The sequence below is a fragment of the Sinohyriopsis cumingii genome, unplaced genomic scaffold, assembly GCF_028554795.1.
Source record: "Sinohyriopsis cumingii isolate HCF-2022 unplaced genomic scaffold, ASM2855479v2 utg001397l, whole genome shotgun sequence".
In the NCBI taxonomy this organism is placed as follows: Eukaryota; Metazoa; Mollusca; class Bivalvia; order Unionida; family Unionidae; genus Sinohyriopsis; species Sinohyriopsis cumingii.
In genome coordinates, this window is record NW_028315993.1 from 2,781,607 (window position 1) to 2,802,229 (window position 20,623).

Here is a 20,623-nt window from a genome sequence, read left to right on the forward strand (position 1 = left end):
CAGAATCAATCCTGATAGGTCGCATGACAGAGTAGCTATGCGTCGTTCGACGGTGTTGTAGGCAGAGTGCCCTGGCGCATGGCAAGCAACGAAAATTGCATGCAGGTTGTTTCAGTGGAAGGCTTAATAGGCTGCCCCTAGTGTTTTCAGAAATCGAGGATTCTCATCCGGACTGCCATCTGCTGTTATGACCACAATCGGCTTCACTGATCCATTACTATACATAAAAGGCTGAAAAGCAGGAAGTTGTTTGAGTTCTTCAAAATCATCAGCGTGTGTCATTGCTGTGCTACTGCCATGGTTCCCACTATGAAGATAGCAGTTGGCCCTGAATACGATACAGCCCCTGGTTTTATAACACATGCAGCATAGACTGATTGTGGCGTTCAGCTATGACCCAATCGTGATTTGGCAGCTGCATACGATACTCCATGTGCATCAGAATTGGCGCCTGCTTATTTGCATCCAGTAGCATATTGGGATACGTTCCTTGTCATCTTGGCTCAAGAACAAAGCAGTGTTCTCCCACAGCGACAGCGAGATCTTTCAAGTAGCAGATTGTAGCTGAGGCAAAATGAACATTCACATGATTGCACCTTTCACTGTTTGCTGCCTTAAGCAGCATAACAGGCACTGATGGTCATGTGACGCTTACCTTCAGCCGTCGCTGAATTACACAAATCTTTCCAGGAAAAAGAATTATTTCTTTTGAAATCCAAACGATCTGTAGAAAATTACAACACAAAAATCTGACTACAACACAAGAACACAACTTGATGCTAAGTGTAAAAGCCAGAAAACAGATCTCTCTCTCTAAAACAAAGGTTATATAGTATTCTAAGACGCAGTTTCGAAATTCCCCAAATTGCCAAATCAAAAGAGGGGTCACGTGATCGTGTTTGCATATAACAAAGATCACGTACACATAATATATCCTTCATTAGACCAATGATTGTACTTTGAGGATAAAATTTCAAAAAATTGTTTACTTCTTAACCCATGTAATCCCATAATGACCTTGACAACAACCAATCATTTTAAAATAAAAACAGTACTTATTCACGTGGCTGCTACTAATCTTGAATCAAGGTCAGAATCCAGGTCAACACCTGGTGTTTATGAAAGAATGATTAATGTCAACCGATTTTCTAGAAAAATATCATGTCCAGAGAATAAATTTACATTATAATAGCATATAATATAATAAAATATTTAAAACTGACAAACAATTCAATTAAAATAAATATGAATTAAATCTGATATACGTAACAATATTCTTAAATAATATGTAGTATTAGCCGGAAAAATATAAATATTAAAATGTTTATTAAACTGTGTGTTGTCTATGTCACTGATTAACAAACAAGGCAGCTGGAGTCGATGCTTTCAGATATACTGTGTGATGCAGCATTGGCTATTGCAGCCAGCCACCTGCTTTTAGGCCAACACATTCATATATACCCAACATGTCGGCCAATTCTGCGCGTCGGGTAATTCTGCGCAACGATATGTCATTACTGTAAACATTGGATCACGTGTTATTTTGGTTCAAAAATCCATTTTGTTTCAAGAAACAACGATCGTGCTTTAATCAAGGACAGTGATATTCTAAATGTCAACATGTAGACCCACTCCATTGCCTTCTTGAACCTGTAACCCAGAACATCCGATTTGCTATGCAGCCTTTAGAATCATAAAAATAATTACATTATTTAGAATATGGAAATGTAAATCTTATAAAAATTCTGAATCTTAATCCAAGTTTCTCATTTTGCAAGAAGTTGTCCCACACGTACAAAATTGTCTGCTACCCATCGCATAAACTTGCCGCTAGATCGAAATTCCAGGGCGTAGTTTGTTTATAAATTCTTTAGTAATTTTTCCCCATAAACAAGACGTTGTAAACACATTACATCCTATTCAATGTTGTCTCTATTCCATATATTAGCTTATTTTTTATATCAAATATTGAATTTTTTACAGGATCGGTTTAGTTGTTTAATAGTTCTTGCCATTATTGGCATTGATATGTTGAATTTTGTAAAACTACCTATAACACTGACCTATTTACTCAACTGAAGTGCTGAAAGAAACAGTCCAAAGTAATTTATTTCATTTCTATAGCCGGATATATAAACATTACATGTTTTCAAAGCTGTGCGCGTAATAGGTCGACCTTTCGTGAGTGATGAAAACATGGGGTTGGTATCCGGTGTGTCCAAATTAATATTAGTATCAATAGATTATTCAGGTGACAATTGCCACTTTTCAAATGGTAGGCATCACAATATTTTATTTTCGTCAATTGGTCGAATTCGGTATGAATTTTGCTTCAATATTGGAGACGGAAACTTAAGTGCGCAGAAATGCTTGACAGCATTGTATTCTGTGGCACAAATCGTACGAAAAAATTAACAAATAATTTATACTTAGTGATCACCCATTAATGATGTCCGCAAAACATACTGGAATACATGTAGTAGCCCTATAGCAGCTGATCAACAGAGAATGTCATAACATAAAATACTAGCTTCCGAAGGTCGCAAGGTCCTTTACACCTGTCCCCTTGTAAGCAGTTGTCCCCAATTAAACAAACCTCCCTCGCCCATCTTTGCGGACGTCCTTTATGGAAAACCCAAAATTGGCAAATCCTATGAAAGACTGGCCGATGGAAGGATATTCTGTGTGGAGAACCTCTCCTATCCTTGACAGCAAAGCAGCAAACAGTTTGAGTCTGCTGGGAATATGTCCGATGTGGATGTCGATGTTGAGCTGCGTTCACAAACAGCTGAAGGTCCAGGGCATAATGTAGAACTGGGGTTATTTGGTACAGCATTATTTGAGATAGTGTGTCACCACCACTGATTTGCCTGACATGGACAGGATGAACTTATTCTGAAGACCGTAACTTCAACAATGAAAAGCTAAGGACAGATTTCATCTCCAAGAGATTGATGAGCAGACCTGTGTCATCCAGACCCCACTGTCACTGTTAGAGTCAAAGTCAGGTCACTGATGGGTAATCCTGTAGTGATCCAACTTTTCTTGTGCCACTGGTCTAGGAATGATACTATCTCACTCGTTACCATAATCCTTTACTCGAGGGACATCTTTGAAACAGGAAGGTCATTTAAAAGGGCGCATGTAGAGGTGATAATATTCGCTTCTGGTTCAAACAATTCTCGGAGTTGCAGAAATATGATAAAAGTGATCCATTTCGTGGTGGAAATTGATTCTGTTTGGAAGGTATGGACAAAGATCGGATTTCCTAAATGATCAGAAAACACTGATGACACAAAAGGGAATGATAATATTTTATACTTTGACATGAATGGAACTGATCATATATTTTGTGGAGAATGTCGTACGCCATTGCGGGTTTAGATAGAATCATACGGAACATGGATATGACAAAGTAGAGTAGTTGCATAAAGATCCAATGACTTATATTTAAGTCAGTAGAGGTCGCGAAATGCTAGGTGTATGAACTGTAAGAATGTAAGTAAAGACGGATGAAAGGGAATATAAGATTATGTGTCAGTCAGATAGAGGGATGAGGCAAACTCATTTAGACAGATGGAGTGGTGAACTGATCTTATCATGTCATCTTAAATGCTCGTCCTGTGTAGAACAAAAACTTGGAGTAAAGCACCAGATATTGTGGCTTCTGAACAAATTCCACTGCCCGATTCTCAATATAAATTGGGAACGGTTGCTGAAAAGATCCTTAACTGAATCTGGAAATGTGCACTTGGAATACGTGAGACATGAGGCATGATATTGTCGATGGCTTTGAATTCTTACATTGGGTATACTTAATCATCACAGCAAATATGGAATGACAAAGTAAATACAAACAAAATGCATAGTTAAATGCATTGAGAATGCCAGAGACAACCTCTACATCATGGGTAATAAATAGTGTTAGCAAACACGAACTTAAACATGTTCTTTTACAATGTAGCCATGTTGAGCCATGCAACGAGATACTGCAGAAGCTACGTCTACACAGCTATGCAAATTTGTATACTTGTGATCGAAATATAAAACTAATGTATACCACCTTTAGAATAATCTTTAATACATCCAAAAGTAACAAAATCCGCAGTGGATAGGATGAAAAGTAGCACAAATTTTAAATGGATGTTGGGAGGCTTAATTAAAAATGTTGCCAGTTCACAGCAAAAGCTTAAAACTAGTGCCAACTGTTAAAGACAAGGGTAGGTAAAGGGCAAGAGTCATTGCCCTTTGTCTACATAATATAGACAGAAAAGACGAACTTGCGTCTTTGGGAGGGCTGGATTCAGAAGGTAATAGGGGTTATATTCCTAGCGTTAATGTGTTCGTGGAATGTATACAAAGGTGAAGGAGATAGTGACAAAGTGTGTTACCTAATAGGGTAAAGTACTTAAAGCTTTTAAAAATTATACGCTGTACTAAATCCAATTATTATTTGTATTAATAGTATTTGTAGTAGGATGCTCAACATGGTTCACGATATAGTAAATTATGTAATCAACTGAATACGTTTAATGCTCGAATTTTTAAAGACCTGGTTAAATGCACCTCAATCCCAATTTAATTTCTCCCTATTTAAGGCTATTGACTATTTTTTGTTTTTCTTGCAATGTTCGTAAGATTTCTTGTTTGTTTAGTGTTAACTTGGTAGAAATGAATATTTTACAGTGATCGTGGTATGCATGTATTACACAAGTGAAGACAAGAAAGTAGTTTATAGTGGCAATTGTGTCAAAGAAAGTGACAGTTTAAAAATAAAGGAATATTTATAACAAAGCAGAATGTAATGCCAATGATGGAACTTACAATGTCATTTTTTGAAAACATACCGAAACATCAAAATGTATGGGACATTAAATACACAGAAGAAAAGCGGAATGAATACAACTCATTTCCTTAATTTAGGATACGTTTGCTCGATGGAGACCACTCTGCTGTCCTAGTTGTTAGAACATCTGTTTTGGATGGGGGAGTTTGCGGGTTCAAACCCCGGCCAAGTCATAACAAAGACATATAAGAATGGTACTAACAGCTACTTGCTTAGCATTAGGAGGTTAGTGTTGGGATTGGTCTGCCTTGTGTCAGGGTAATGTGACTTGGTGGACATCCTGCTACATGTCTGTGGCATTATGCCCCAGTGCTAAACATTACTATAAACTGCCACACTGTAAATATCGTAATAATATGTGGAAAATCAAAATCACACACACACACATACTGGTATGGAAACAAGCAGAACGTTAAATAGGCGTGGATAAAGAGGCCGAACGAAACCGAATGCAAAATATTCACGTCAAGGGCTCACGGTACCCGAATAACACAATAAAAATACCACAAAAAAGTAATGTCAACCATTCACAGTTTCTGTTTGTCACCCTTACAAAATCTTATCTAATTTAAAAGTGTTCCACTCTGCCATTTTAAATCGTAAACACTACTCATTCATCTTGCAATACTTATTAATTAATTCATCTATCAGTGATTAACATGTCACTATTATAGGTATCATTATCATCCACCGAATTGAATCATGTCATAGATATGATCATTCATTTTGGAAAATGCGTAATGAAAATCCAGCTTTATTGAAATTCAAAGATTTTTTAAAACGAATATTCAATTCCAAGGCATTTTAAAATTCGCAACATAAGTTGATATTTTACAAGTGTCCAAGACCTTGTAACATCATCATTGAATCCAATGCCCAGAACAGAACAAAATGATATGCAGGAGGGCAATTCAGGCATAGTTCATACCCCGATCCCAAACATTAATCAATTGTTACATAGCCTCCAGCAGCCAATGTAAAACATATTAAGTAGAAGAAAAATAACTTGAGACTACAACGGCATCATTTTTGGAATATAATTTGTTATCAAAGAATCTGACTTTAGACATAGTAATCTAATATTTAAAATCTTAATCTTAACTTTTAATTTGAATCATAGGACTAGTATTTTGCAGACATACTCTGAAACATCTACTCCTCATAATGCATCCCCAATTTGCATTACTCTGTGTACAATAGTATGCTCATAGCTTGATATGCGGTCATGAAGTAAATGCGTTAGGACTATGGGTCCTGAAATATGTAGTATAAAGTAAATGCGTTAGAACACTGGGTCCTGAAATAGCGGCCACGAAGTAAATGTGTTATGACTCTGGGTCCTGAAATATGTTGCATATATTAAATGTGTTAGGACTCTGGGCCTTGAAATAGCGGCCATGAAGTAAATGTGTTAGGACTTTGGGTCCTGAAATAGCATAAAGGAAGTAAAACCAATAATTTAAGAATAATTCAACAAACAACGCATGTCCCGATAACACAAAGTCAAAACACTATATATTTCATGTATTGATCATTCCAAATAATCATAAGTGTCCTATCACAATGTCGAGTAATATGGTATGTTCTGAATGACTTCTCTCTTGAATTCGCTGATATATCACTGATGTAATCCAAGATGTATTTTAATGTATGCACAAGGTCCAAGTAATGAATTAACCCAAAGCAATGAGTACTTTAGTAATTCCATGAATGATTAAAACAAATAAGTTCTGTCTTATTATTTCCTCTTTCGGCAACACAAAAAACTCAACAGATTCCCAAAGCTGTGTCAACAAAAATGGAATAAATTCGTTACCAACAATTATTTACACACCTCACCTGACCTATGGCCTAATGTAATGTTATACATTCTAACATGAAAAACAGCCTAACTGTAAACAAGACTAGGCCTTCAACTCAAATATTATGAAACATCCAGCTTACAACATAAATCTGCAGAAGATATGAAATCTTAGCTTAATCCTGTAAAAGTAAAATATATGTGGCAATGACCTTTTGTGGCAGCAATGTTGTATGAATAAAGAATTATTAATGTAATGATAAATCATGAGCTAAATGCAAACAATTAACAGAAGCCATGAGGAGAGTTAAACTAATTTAAATATTTTAACACTCACATGGTTCTATTGCATAGCTTGCCCCTTTCATGAGATACATTATCCTTGCTTGGTTGATGAGAACTTGCCTCCCACTGAGTGACATTCCAGGAGATTGTTGAAGTTGACCCTATGACCCAGAGCATTGACCAATGATTATAATCCTATTTCAAGGTCATAATCCATTAGTGGGACATATGTATCATGGGAGGAGGTGACCTGGCAATAGCAACAGGTGATTATTATATCATTAAAATTAGAAAAGTGGCGGGCATGCAAAGTTGATTCCCTTTCCTAATCTGATGCCTGAAAACCAACTAACAGTACCCAGCTGGGTTCTCAGAGCATGATACTCCTCCTTGAAGGGTTGGTGTGACTCATTCTCAGTCCTATGGGAATGGAAAGGATTTGCTCCTCCTCACATAGGATCCAACTCATTCTCTAACATATAGGAGTGAAAAGGGTGATGCTTCCCTGTCACAAGTACTGTGATTCATTCTCTGCCTGTTCATTTCCTCCTTTGAGAGGGACCCCATGAGTCTTATGTATCTCTAATGCTAGTGGTGACACCTAAATGGACCCCCGTCTATCCTTTCATCATCTGAGATATCGTGTGATTGTATATTTTTTATCTATATTTATAGATTTTTTAAATTTTCAAGTGCAGTTATTGGATAGCAGTATAAAGCAGCATGAAAATATTTCATTCTTTTAAAGGTAGCTATTTCCTAGAATATGTAAAATTGCAGCAAAACAGTGCATTAGGACTGTAGCACAAGACCAGACAAACTAAAGCACAAACAAAATATAAAGCTGACAAACAACATAATGAGGTACATGAAAAAAATAACATAATGAAAAAGCCCAACAATCAATGTTGGATAGTAACCGAAAATCAAATATTCAAATAGATATTTCATGAAATGTTACCAATGGAACTGTGAAGAAACAACAATCAGGAAATGGATAAAAGGAGTATAAAATACCAGCGAAGGAAAACAAATTACATCAAAAATGGCATTACAGCTGGCATTAAAATACGGGAAATGAACAGCTTAGCGTCAAAAAAGATAATTTAATCGAAATGTGTAAAATAGTGAAAAAGATTGTCAATAGATTTGCACAAGAAAAGAAAATGTCATACCATTTTTTTAAGATTAGCAATAGCTAATAAGTTATCATATATAGATGGAATACTGTTTTAAACAGCTAACATCTACATAACGTTTGAGTCGTCTTTATGTTGAACCATTCGAATGCATTGAGACAGTTAGCACAACAGTCAACACCTTTAAAATAATTTTATGAAATCAAACCCAATACCCTGAAACACAATTAGTCAGATACTTGAAAATTAAATAGTGGGAGTAATCGTAAATTGCTTGATAATGTGCCATCGATGAGACTGTTAGTGACATTCTTATAAACTCACCTGCACGTAACAAGCAGGTACCAGTCCCACTTCACCCAGGGTATTTCTAACCTTCCACCATCCAAAACCTTCCAATGATTTATCAATCAAGATCAGTTCATCCCCCTCTAAGATACTCAATTCTCCTGGTTCACTGCAATCACACATTGCTATTAAAGTCTCAGGATTATTGTGATCTCCCAATCCTGATGTAGAATATTTGTCTGCACATCTCTGAAATAATGGAAAATGTCATAATCAAAATAAATGGCAGATCAGGATTCGTCAAACATCTTGTCTACGACGAATGATGAGTAATTATTTTCAACCATCTGCAAGACAACTAAATGTATTCAAAAGAGGTTTTTCCAAAATCAAATAATTATGTATAATGTGAATAAAACCTGTCTCATGACAGGATGTGACATTATCAATTATTAATAGTCCGGTTATCAAACTTCTGATGTTAATTAATTGTTGAGTTACCACTGTCAGTGTTAAATACTACACTATAATTTAAATTTCTTAGTGCAATGTAAGTGTCACCTCTCTAAAGCCAGATCTGAGACTGACATTCTGTGGAATGAAGTCAGAATCCATATTATTGCGCACAAACCTACATATGCAGTGATCCCCAATATACTAGAGTCTAGCAGACTCAAGGTATATATTACACATCTGGTGCATAATGTTTTGTTGACGGCAATTATTGTTTAAAGACTAAGAACACTGTTGATATTTCTATGTAAATTTAATGTTGTCATTTGGAATTTATTTTTTTCACATTGATTCAGATTGATTTTTCTTTTTAAAATTGGGTTAAATATATGTCGTTAAATAAAGTAAACCTTCAGCAAATGGATTCCCCTTATGTTCAAAATCAGGAAAGAAAAATAGTGTGACAAAACTAATGTAAAGAACGTACCTATTTCCCCTTCGGACTTGGTATTTTAATCATATTCAGTACAATTCAGCTGATGGTACACAAAGTTTCTTTATTGCTGCTAAAATTATATTTTTAGTATATTGCCATATCCTGTAGTTTTCATGATTGCTGTCCTTCTTAATCATATCTTCATTAAACTTGTTGTCTTCTGTCCGTGTTTCGTATGTGAAAGTTCTGTTCAACTCAGCCATGTCTTTATCTTACTGACACCTAAATATATTCTTGTACCCATCTATTTATTTGCCAAATTGCATTTCAAATTATTCTTCAGTAGCATCATAAGTCATCAATTAACTTTTGTTCCAATGCATAGTAATGTTGATTTAAGAAATTTAAGATAATTGCACGGCAAAATGACAGTAGGCAAGATGAAAACATGGCTAGAAAAGAACACAATGTAGTAACTGCACAAATATTATAATATCTTCATAGAGTTGAACTTGAAATACAACAAGGATAATAATCACAAGAAATTCAAACATCTATTCTCTAGAAAGGTAAAGAGCCCAAAATTTCGGAAACAATGCATATAAACTTAACTAAATTAAACAAATCTAAAAACACAGTATTTCATATGTACCTAAGCTGTTATGGGTACCTTGTTCATTAGATTAAATTCGAGTAACAGGATCCTCGTCTCCATCAAACAAGAGCCATAGTAGGACATCAGGATAGAATTTAAACAATCTTTTATAATAATGAATGTATAATAATCAGAATAAGATGGCAGGTGTTTGTGTATCAATAGCCTAATGTAGATGTTTATCGAGTTTGCACAACATAATATCATGTTGACTTACCACATACCAGGGAAATCTGCCCTGAAATCAGCCTTTACTTTTACACATAGGATACCGGTACATATATACAATATCTGCTAAAGATGTCAAATTTTCCACCATCAAAATGGATAATGAGTTAGATTTCAAGATTTCAAACTGATGAATATATTTTGGTTAAGTCAATAAACAATCATCTATAGCGAATAAACTTTTACCTGATAAATATCACAGAAGAAACTGAAAAACAAGAAGATCCAGAGTGTGTTGTTGCAGAACCGAGTCTCCTAGATAAAACTCTGAAAGGTTGACTGTGCATGCCAACCGATGGTCATTATTGTGTCAATGATAGAGATATGACGTTCAAGGCAAAGAATGCAGAGACTGCTCTTATCTCACGAGCTGTGATCTTCATGAGACGACACTGTTATATCCTTCTATCCTTTAAATATTTTGAGATACCATGTATATTTGTGTATTTGTATCTACATTTGTAGATAATACACAGAGGATAAATTTTGTCTGATTTATACGTTAATTTAGATGTGTGAATAAAGCAGTCAGAAATACAGTTTCCATCATCCTATCTTTGCCAAATATAACTAAAAAAGAATATAACCCTGTTTGACACAACCACCGATATACTGCTAAATCACTGAAGAAGAAAAAAAAACAGACGACAAGTGCACATCCAGTTACACATAGTAAACATTAAAACACATATTTGAAGAGCCGTAATTTGATAGGAGTATACATGAGCCTAAAAACATTTAATTCTTTCTAAAGTAAATATCTTCTATAATATGTAGAACTGCAAAACAAAAAGAAAATAAGTGCAGTATGGCTGTATCACAAGACCAGAAGGACAAAGGAAAGTACACAAAAATACAACACAGTCGAAGAACAGAATGGGACACGTGAAAAAATAAAAAAATAATACGGTATATATAATATAAATAATGGCAAACCTGGGTAAAAAGTGACATCGTAGAAAATATTGAAAGAGGACTCATTAATAGAATGAAGTTGATTCCATCATTTCAGGGAAAAGATTTAAAACTAACATGATGAAAATGCAAAGCATTAATTTTGGATAGTAAATGAAATTCAATTATTCAAGTAAATTGTATAATATATAATAAAATATTACAAATGCAACTGAGAAAAAAAATGTATTCAGGAAATAGAATAAAGGAGAAGAACATACTGGTAATGGTAAAGATTGCATCGATGAAGGCTGGTATAACAATACAGGAAATGAACAGAATGAAGTCAATAATCTACGCTGAATATGGGAATGTGTAAAAATTGTGAAATATATGGTCAATAGATTTGCACAAAAGAAAGTTTAATACCACTTTGTTTAAGATATATCAGTAATACCGAAAATAGTATCATACATATATGGATTACTGTTTTCAACAGGTAACATATATATCACCTTAAAGTCAACTAGAAAGTTTAATACCATTTTGTTTAAGATATATTAGTAATACCTAACATTTTATCGTACATATATGGATTACTGTTTTCAACAGGTAACACCTATATCACCTTAATGTCAACTAGAAAGTTTAACTCATTTGAAGGTATTAAAACAGCTCTCTTTAACAAGGTCACTATTTTAAATTAATGTAAAAATACCAAGTTTACTACCTTGAACTAGATTTTTTCATATTCAAAGCGTTCAATGTTAATACTGAAATACTACATATTAGACAAACAGCTTGCAGTCTGAGGATGTGGATGGATGAAACTAATAGCAGCATTTGTTTTAACTCACCTGCACAAAAGAAAGAGGTACTAATCCCACTTCACCCAGAGTATTTTTAACGTGCAACCATCCTACACTCTCCAATGATTTATCAATCAAAAGAAATTGATCTCCCATTAAGAAACTTAATTCTTCTAGTTGATCACGTGTGTAATCGTACAGTGCTATTAATATCTCAGGAAAGTTATGATCTGCCAATCCTACTGGTGTATGATGTTTGTCATCGCATATCTGAAATAAATACAAACATGTTATAAACAAATCAAATACGGCATAGTAGATAAGGGTCTTCATATCTTGTCCATGATGAGAAACGAGTGAATGTTTTCAAGCCCACTGCAAGAATATTAATGTATTCAATGGGGTGAGGGCACTTTCTGAGCAAGCACTTGAACACAAAACAACTCAATGGTCAAACGCTTTCCATCCTACAGAGTAAAAATGAGACTGGCTGAACCACTCATCCAGACCAAGTCTGATGACAACACATACATAATATGGAACATATCTCACAGCACAAAGCTATATTGTGATGAATGTGAGAGTTCAGAGAAACATATCATAATTAATTCATTAATTTAACATATGCAAAACAATATCAATATCAAGAGATAATCTATGTTGGTTTGCAAATTTGGGTGGAATAAAAGTATAGTGAAAGCTAGGTGCGCTATACATAACAGTCAATATATTAAAACTGTTTGATTTGTTATTTGCATGAATCAAAAACAGATATTAACAATGTTTAATGCAAGATGAAGCATTATAGATTCAATTTAATAGTTACATGGATACAAGAATGGTTCAAAACGCAGCCTATCAAAATGGAATAAATTATCGTAGGTTTGTGGACGTATAGCCCAGTAATGTGGAATGTTCATCACGTTTACACATCTGTATGCTAACCTTTTCACGCAATAATATGATGTCGACTTTGCCATGCAGCAGTGGAATCTGCCCTTACATGTGCATACAGTTAAACTATAAAAAATAGCTGCTAAACAGCTAAAGATGTCAACATGTCCACCATGGGAATTAGTGTGGAATATAATCTAAGCAAAATGACGAGACAATAGGTAATTCAAATAGTTTAATATATTTAAAAGTTCATCTAAGTCATTATTCTGCTTTAATGAACATTACTACTGACCGTATAATTATCTCTCTCTCTCTTGTCTTGTTCAGTTTGATTGAACATTTGCCATCATACTTCACTGGTCCAGAGACACAAGTGAAAGTCCTCTATTCTTGTCTTTTCACGGATTTTCGCCCTTTCCTCATTATTACATTGCGATTATCTCAATCCACATCATTTAGCTTTACTTTAACAAACTAACTCTAGCAAGCAAGTTTGCCATTGATAAATTGCACAAGTGATCACATACTGGTTGGCCTTATCTAAGAATGTTTGTACTTCTCAGGAATTACACAGTAATCTGAAAGAATTTAGAGAGGCACGAAGATTCAACATGAATATGTATTTCATGTTCACTTGATCTTCTGAAGAAATGTTTCCATTTTAAGTTGGAGGCAAAGTTATCAAAGGTCCACCTTTATTTTTGTATATTCCTGAATATGGTGTATTGTTGCATGATTGCATGATTCTACAGTGTGAACGAAAAATGTGAAAAGTGTATTTCCTTCACGAACCTTCTTACATAACTCCCTAAAATTTGCCATCACAAACAAACCGGATGGCAGCAACTGTGGAATAGAAAATAAACCCTATGACACTCTTCTTTCCTCAAAGTATGTGGTCTTGAAATAGATTTACTGTGCAAGACTAGTTAGGTTTCTCTATTATCATAAGTGCAAGCATTTGGTCAAGAAATGTACCCTGGAACAAACTTTATTCTGCACAACCCAGTTATCTTAAAGCAATACATTTCAGACCTCCAACCACCCAATTCGTTGTGCCCCTTTCATATCCCAAAAGTAGTGCAAGCACTCAACAATCTGTGTTCATTGTACATGGTCTAAAACAAACGTCATTGCACAAAAAGCATTTGTATTCTTCTGGACATAGTAGCATTGACCCAGAACTGCCAAACCTAACAAGACCTTTTCAGAACGGCATTCGAGTTTTCTTAAGTTGGACCCGTTTTCAGTAATGTGTAATTAAGTATCATATGCCACTAATGACAAGCTGAAAACATGCATTGAAGGTCCAGGTGTGTGATTTTGGACTGTTGCAGGGAATGTAAACACTGCGTTCAACTCAAAAGGATGTAAAGTTGACTTTAGTCTTAATTGCGTCCAGTACAGCTTCACAAACTACGGTTCCAAACCCCATGCAGCTCATTGGCTTTTTAATATCTGCCAACTTGACGTGATCGTTAAAACACAATTCTTCATCATTCCCGCTAACATGTGACATACTCAAATCAACACATGATGTCCACTAAACGATTGTTTGTGCCCTTCCTGCTTTTTAACCAAGAATCTAAATATTCCACTATATTCATTTTGCACTAATGAAACCTTTTCAAGAGATCTAGTGTTCTTTTCTTCATGACATGTTACTTATTGGACATAATTCGTAAAAAATAAAACCAAATGAGCAAAATGTTGATCGTGCAGACCTTTTTCATCACACTGCATGTGCAGTTTAAAAAGCCTGGGGTACTGTGGTAAAAGATAGTCTGGTTCCCTGAATAATTCCACTGAATTTAATTTGAAAACTGGATCCAAATTAAACGCAGACATGCCATTAGCCGGATCATCCCTCAATCAATCATCTTTATATATGTTCTTTTATTCTGTAAGTCCATATTTTAAACATCATTTTCGTCAGACTTACAGCAAAACTGTAAAGATTTGCAGGTCTATTGAACTTTGACAAAATCAATAGTCCTCTTTCATACACTAGGTGCCAACCATCCACACAGTTTGGCCCTGGTCTGTGATGCAAACTATTGTTTCTGTTCAGAAACCAGTTGTACTCCTCGAGTCATACAGATTTTCATTTTTCATATATGGACACTGAAATTGACAGACTGTTTTACACTAGGCTGGATGCAAGCCATCCATAAAGTATGTTATCTACAAGTAATGTTATTATACAGAAACCATTTTCTGCTTTCTAATGAATGTGACCTTGACTCCAACCACTGAACTCTGAAATTCATAAGCACATTTATAATGCCAGGTATAAGAAATACAGTTTGGCAAGTGAAGTCTGGTGGAGGTACTGTTCGGAAAAAAAACAGTTGGACAGACGAACAAAAATCACACTGAATCATGTCTTATGGTAGGCATATAAAAGGAGGAAAAGACAAACGTTGGAACATATTGGTCATTTGGCTTTATGCTGTACCTGATTAACTTTATCCACATGTGTTCCCACCAAAATCACAGGCGGGATGCCGGCTTCAGAAGATGGAGCACAGGAATGTATAGAGTTTAGCCAAACATCAGTCAGTTCTGAAAATAAATAAAACATTACCAACATATATTTTACGTTTAATGATTTCCATACAAAAATCAAACAGGTGACAAGTATTGTATCATGTGACAATAATTGTGCTGTTCATCTTCATGATACATTTATATCTTGCAACGAACAAATGTGAGCATAGACCTGCAATGAGATCCCGCTCTAAGGTTCGTTAATAATGGCATTTATATATCTAGTTAAATACAACAACATACGGATACAACTCCTGAGTTTCAATAATACTGGTATTTATTCAGCTAGATAAAGACAAGCATTAATCCTACCACTTGAGTTTCGATCATGCAAGAGGATAGATAAGATAGCTTATAAATCGGAAGAGACTGACTGTTATGTAATGCAAATGCAAAGGTAAACATGGCAACAAAAAACAGATGAACAACAATGAATGCTTTCAACGCTTTTCTTGATCTCTTTGATCCTTTGTGAGATAATGCTGCGCTTAGACTGACTGTGTTTTACCGTTTAACATTACTGTGAATAATACATGTATACTTGCATTAGGTAGATGAAGTCATACTCACCATGAACTCTGCATTTTGTAATCCCTTCACTATCAAAAAAACACTCATCAGCCACAAGATCAGTAACCTCTCTACTGACATCTGAAACCAAGAGATATATGGCTCGTCTTGTTAGGAATGTCTGGTGTGTTGTATAAAATGCATACTGCCCTGCGAAATCCCATACAGACAATGGCGAGACTTTGCCTTTATCATGTTTTAACTGATCAGTACTTTCTTGCAATAGTTTTAACATTTCCGTCATTGGATCCTTAATTTGTTCCTTGTCTGCAACATATGCATTACTGTCTGGAGTTATCTTCCCCTGAGGAGGGATGATGATTTGTATAGTGTCTGCAACATTTGCATTGGTGTCAGAAATCAACATTTCCCTCATTGGATCCATGCTGCCTTGTTCCTTGTCTGCAACATTTGTATTACTGTCTGGATTTATCTCCTCTTGAGGAAGGATATCGACCTGTAAATCAGCAGTAAGATTTGCATTGCTGCCAGGAATTAACATTTCATTTCCTGGATCCACCTTAACTTGTTCCTTGTATGTGACACTTAATTTGTTGTCAGGAGATCTTTCGTCTTGAGGAGGGCTCATAACTTGTTCTTCTTCATATGTAACATCTGCATTGCCATCAGAAGTTATCTCCCCTTGAGATGGGATTACAACCTCTTCATGAGCAAACCCGTCACTCACTGACTGTTTCTCAAGTAAGACCTTGGCAAGGCGCTGGAGTCGATATTCCTGTTCTGTATCTGAAAAACAGGAGAGATAGTGAATAAGACACATTCTGCTTTGAATGACCAAGGCAATCAAGTTTGAAATGGTAAGTCCCTAAAACACTAGGTACATATACACATGTAATAATTCACAATTTCCCTGTATAATCTAATGTTTCAATCATGTTTCCTAACTATTTTTCGGACAGGTTCCCATTAATTTAAGGGTCTGTCCTTAACCCCATGCAACCCAACCCCTTAAGTCATAAACTGGAGACCACCGAAATTTGGATGGAACAGCTATTCTCAAGGAATTGGACCACATTCAGTGATTCACATCCAAAAGAGCTATGTTGACACAGTGGTTTGATGGTGGACTCGTGTCCAAAAGGCTGGACGGAGAATCAATTCCAACAACACGATCAGCTTGGATTCTCATTTATAAAGACGGATCTCATTTATCATGAAACTGATCTGAGAACTTGTGACTATATGATAACATGGCAAGTCTGAGGCTATATGACATGAACATGAGGCTATATAATAACATGGCAAGTCTGAGGCTATATGACATGAACTTGAGGCTATATAATAACATGGCAAGTCTGAGCCTATGTGACATGAACTTGAGGCTATATGATAACATGGCAGGTTTGAGGCTATATGACATGAACTTTAGGATATATGATAACATGGCAAGTCCGGGGCTATATGATATGAACTTGGGGCTATATGATAACATGGCAAGTCTGAGGCTATATGATATGAACCTGAGGATATATGATAACATGGCAATTCTGAGGCTACATGATATGAACTTGAGAATATATGATAACATGGCAAGTCTGATCAAGGTCAGTTCAGATGGTTGGTCTCCTGAATATTGTTAAGCCCAACACATATAATACTATATGTGGTAATTTTGCTAATAATTGAATATCTTCATACTTTTTTGATGCAAGCTCACATGCCAAATCTAATCAAAGTCTCATTAGACATGAAACATGTAGTCTTCACAAGCGAATGTAATCAGATGTAAGATCAACTTTTGTGCAGATCTCGCTCATAGCTTAACTAATCCAAAATATGGAGATATTAAATATTACATCTGATTAAAATCTGATCCAAATATGTCCTCAGTAAGGTTCAGAGCTCAACACTGGGTTCAAGAACACGTCATCAGTGTATGTGGATCCCTTTCATTCTTAAATTCGGAATATGATCAAAAATTGATCAGATATGTGACCTCACGATAGTTCACAAGCTCAGCAAATCATATGCAAGATAACCTCATTAATATTCATTTGTCTCACTCGTAATCAAATTAGTCTTGAGATCTTGATGATATAACCAAACAATCCAATTTTTTTTTAAAATTTGATCAGAAATGTGGCCTATCGAGTGTTCCAAGCTTAGTCAGTTAGATGCAAGATCAACTCATTAGTTTGCTTGGATGCGACTCTAAAGCAAACTACTCCGAAGTCTTGACAAGGTATACTTAAATATGATGGTAGTGTGATCAAAGCTCTGACCTCTAGAGCGTTCACTAATTCTGCCAATCGGATCCAAGATCGTCTCATTAAATATGCATGAATGTTGTTTATAACCAAACTCGTGAAAGATCTTGATGATACAAGCTTGGATACCAAATCTGATCAGAACGCCTCTGGTGTGTTCACGAGTATGTGTTGATGGACAGATGACTAATGACTCTGGTGTATTCACGAGTAAGTGTTGATGAACAGACAACTAAATACCCTGGTGTGTTCAGGAGTAAGTGTTGATTGACAGATGACTAATGTCTGGTATGTTCATGAGTATGTGTTGATGGACTGATGACTAATGACTATGGTATGTTCGTGAGTATGTGCTGATGACAGATGACTTATGACTGATGTGTTCATGATTATGTGTTGATGGACATATGATTTATGACTATTACGTTCACGGGTAAGTGTTCATGGACAGATGACTAATGTTTTGAGTGTTCATGAATATGTGTTGATGGACAGATGACTAATGACTGGTGTGTTCATGAGTATAGGTTGATGGACAGATGACTAATGTCTAATGATTACAATGCAAGAATTAGCTTCTGATACATTATATACCTGTACCAAACAAGACTCACCTGCTGATTTAGACAATAAAAGGGTGTTATTTACAGCATATCTATACTAAATAGCAATGCATTCCTGTTCTAGACAGCGAAAAGTGTTATTTACTGCATACGTATACTAAATAACAATGAATTCCTGTTCTAGACAGGGAAAGGGTGTTATTTATTGTAGATATCTATACTAAATAACAATGCCTTCCTATGCTAGACAGGGAAAGGGTGATATTTATTATAGATATCTATACCAAATAACAATGAATTCCTGTCCTATACAGTGAAGGTGTGCTATCGATTGTGGGTACGTACACTAAATAACATCTTGGTTAGGTGAATGAAAGTGTGATATTTTTTGTAGATACGTATACCAAATGACAGTGACATCCTGGTCTAGACAGTGAATATGTGCTATTTATTATAGATAACTATTCCAAATACCAATGACATACTGGTCTAGACAGTGAATATGTGGGGACATCCTGGTCTAGACAGTGAATATGTGTTATTTATTATAGATAACTATTCCAAATACCAATGACATACTGGTCTACACAGTGAAAGAGTGTTATTTATTGTAGAGGCCTATGCTAAATAATGATGGCATCCTGATATAAACAATGAAAGGGTTGTATATTGACCCGATTATACAGAACATCAGTTAATGGAGAATCAAATTAAGTATCATCATTTGAAATCGACCAAACTGAAGATATCATCAATAATGCACACTTTAAGTATTAATTATTTTTGATAATTAAGGGTTTTGAAAGTGCTCTAATTCAAGGATAATAAAATATTCACCCATTCTATTGATGTGCTGCTATTAAATTGGCTTACTGGTTTTCTCAGTACGGTTTTCATTTTATTTAGAAACATAAGAGTTGTATGTCTGCTTGAAACATTCTATACTGTAATGTCTATAAGTTTGATGAACTGACACCATTGTAAATGAAATTTTGTCCCAGTCAAGGAGTAGGAGTGGAGACACAATCCTTACTAACTTTTATAATGTTTTTAGTACCTCAAGCAAAATTATACTTAAAGAGAACTTTCCGAGTCAATAATTCTGAACTATTTCTAATATAAAAAACAGGCTTCAGTTGATGTAGAGCTGCAATCCTTCATTGTCTGTTCCTGCAGTATACACTGAGTTACTTCCCCTCATAGCTATAATAAGGTAGATTAACTTTCTTCATGACTATACCAAAGTGGATTGCATGCAGGCATGACTATCTCAAAGGGTTTTATTTCCCTTCATGGGATCTCAACAAGAATGTTCTAAGAAAAGACATTGCACGGGACCTGTTCAGGAGAGATGACTGTTTTGCCTGAATAACCCCTAGCATGGATACTGTAAGTATTTGTTTATACAACATATATGGGTTTGGGTTATGCCTTAACCTAGCATGGACCTTGTAAGTATTGCGTTTCTCCAGCATGTGTATGTTCGGTTTATGCCTGAAGCACCCCATAGTACGGATTCTGCAAGTACTGGGTTTCTACAACATAAGTGCATTTTTCAAAACAAAACTGACCAGAGAGCAGACAGTTCTCGATTTTAATAGTAATGGGTATATATCCATTCGTCAAAATTATAAATTTGTTTCAAGTAGATGTTTGAATAGAATATAATACATTCATTAATACACATGCGCTGCTTCAATTTGACTACTAAATACATGGCAGAAAATACATATTGGTAATACACACATGTAGTGCTTCCATTTGACTACTAAATACATGGCAGACAATACATTATTGGTAATACACACACACACATGTAGTGCTTCCATTTGACTGCTAAATACATGGCAGACAATACATATTGGTAATACACACATGTAGTGCTTCCATTTGACTACTAAATACATGGCAGACATTACATATTGGTAATACACACATGTAGTGCTTCCATTTGACTATTAAATACATGGCAGACAATGCA

At 35.3% G+C, this 20,623-nt stretch overlaps 1 protein-coding gene across 1 annotated transcript in view; it reads right to left on the reverse strand.

The window, feature by feature from the left end:
* The window catches only part of LOC149772546 (uncharacterized), a 129,526-nt gene that overhangs the window by 77,461 nt on the left and 31,442 nt on the right, over positions 1-20,623 (reverse strand). The window contains exons 6-9 of the mRNA XM_089947659.1: positions 15,852-16,598; positions 15,190-15,296; positions 11,883-12,104; positions 8,396-8,608 (exon numbers count right to left, since the gene is read on the reverse strand). Coding sequence (XP_089803785.1) covers positions 8,396-8,608; positions 11,883-12,104; positions 15,190-15,296; positions 15,852-16,598 — 1,289 coding nt within the window. The remainder of the gene's footprint in view (positions 1-8,395; positions 8,609-11,882; positions 12,105-15,189; positions 15,297-15,851; positions 16,599-20,623) is intronic.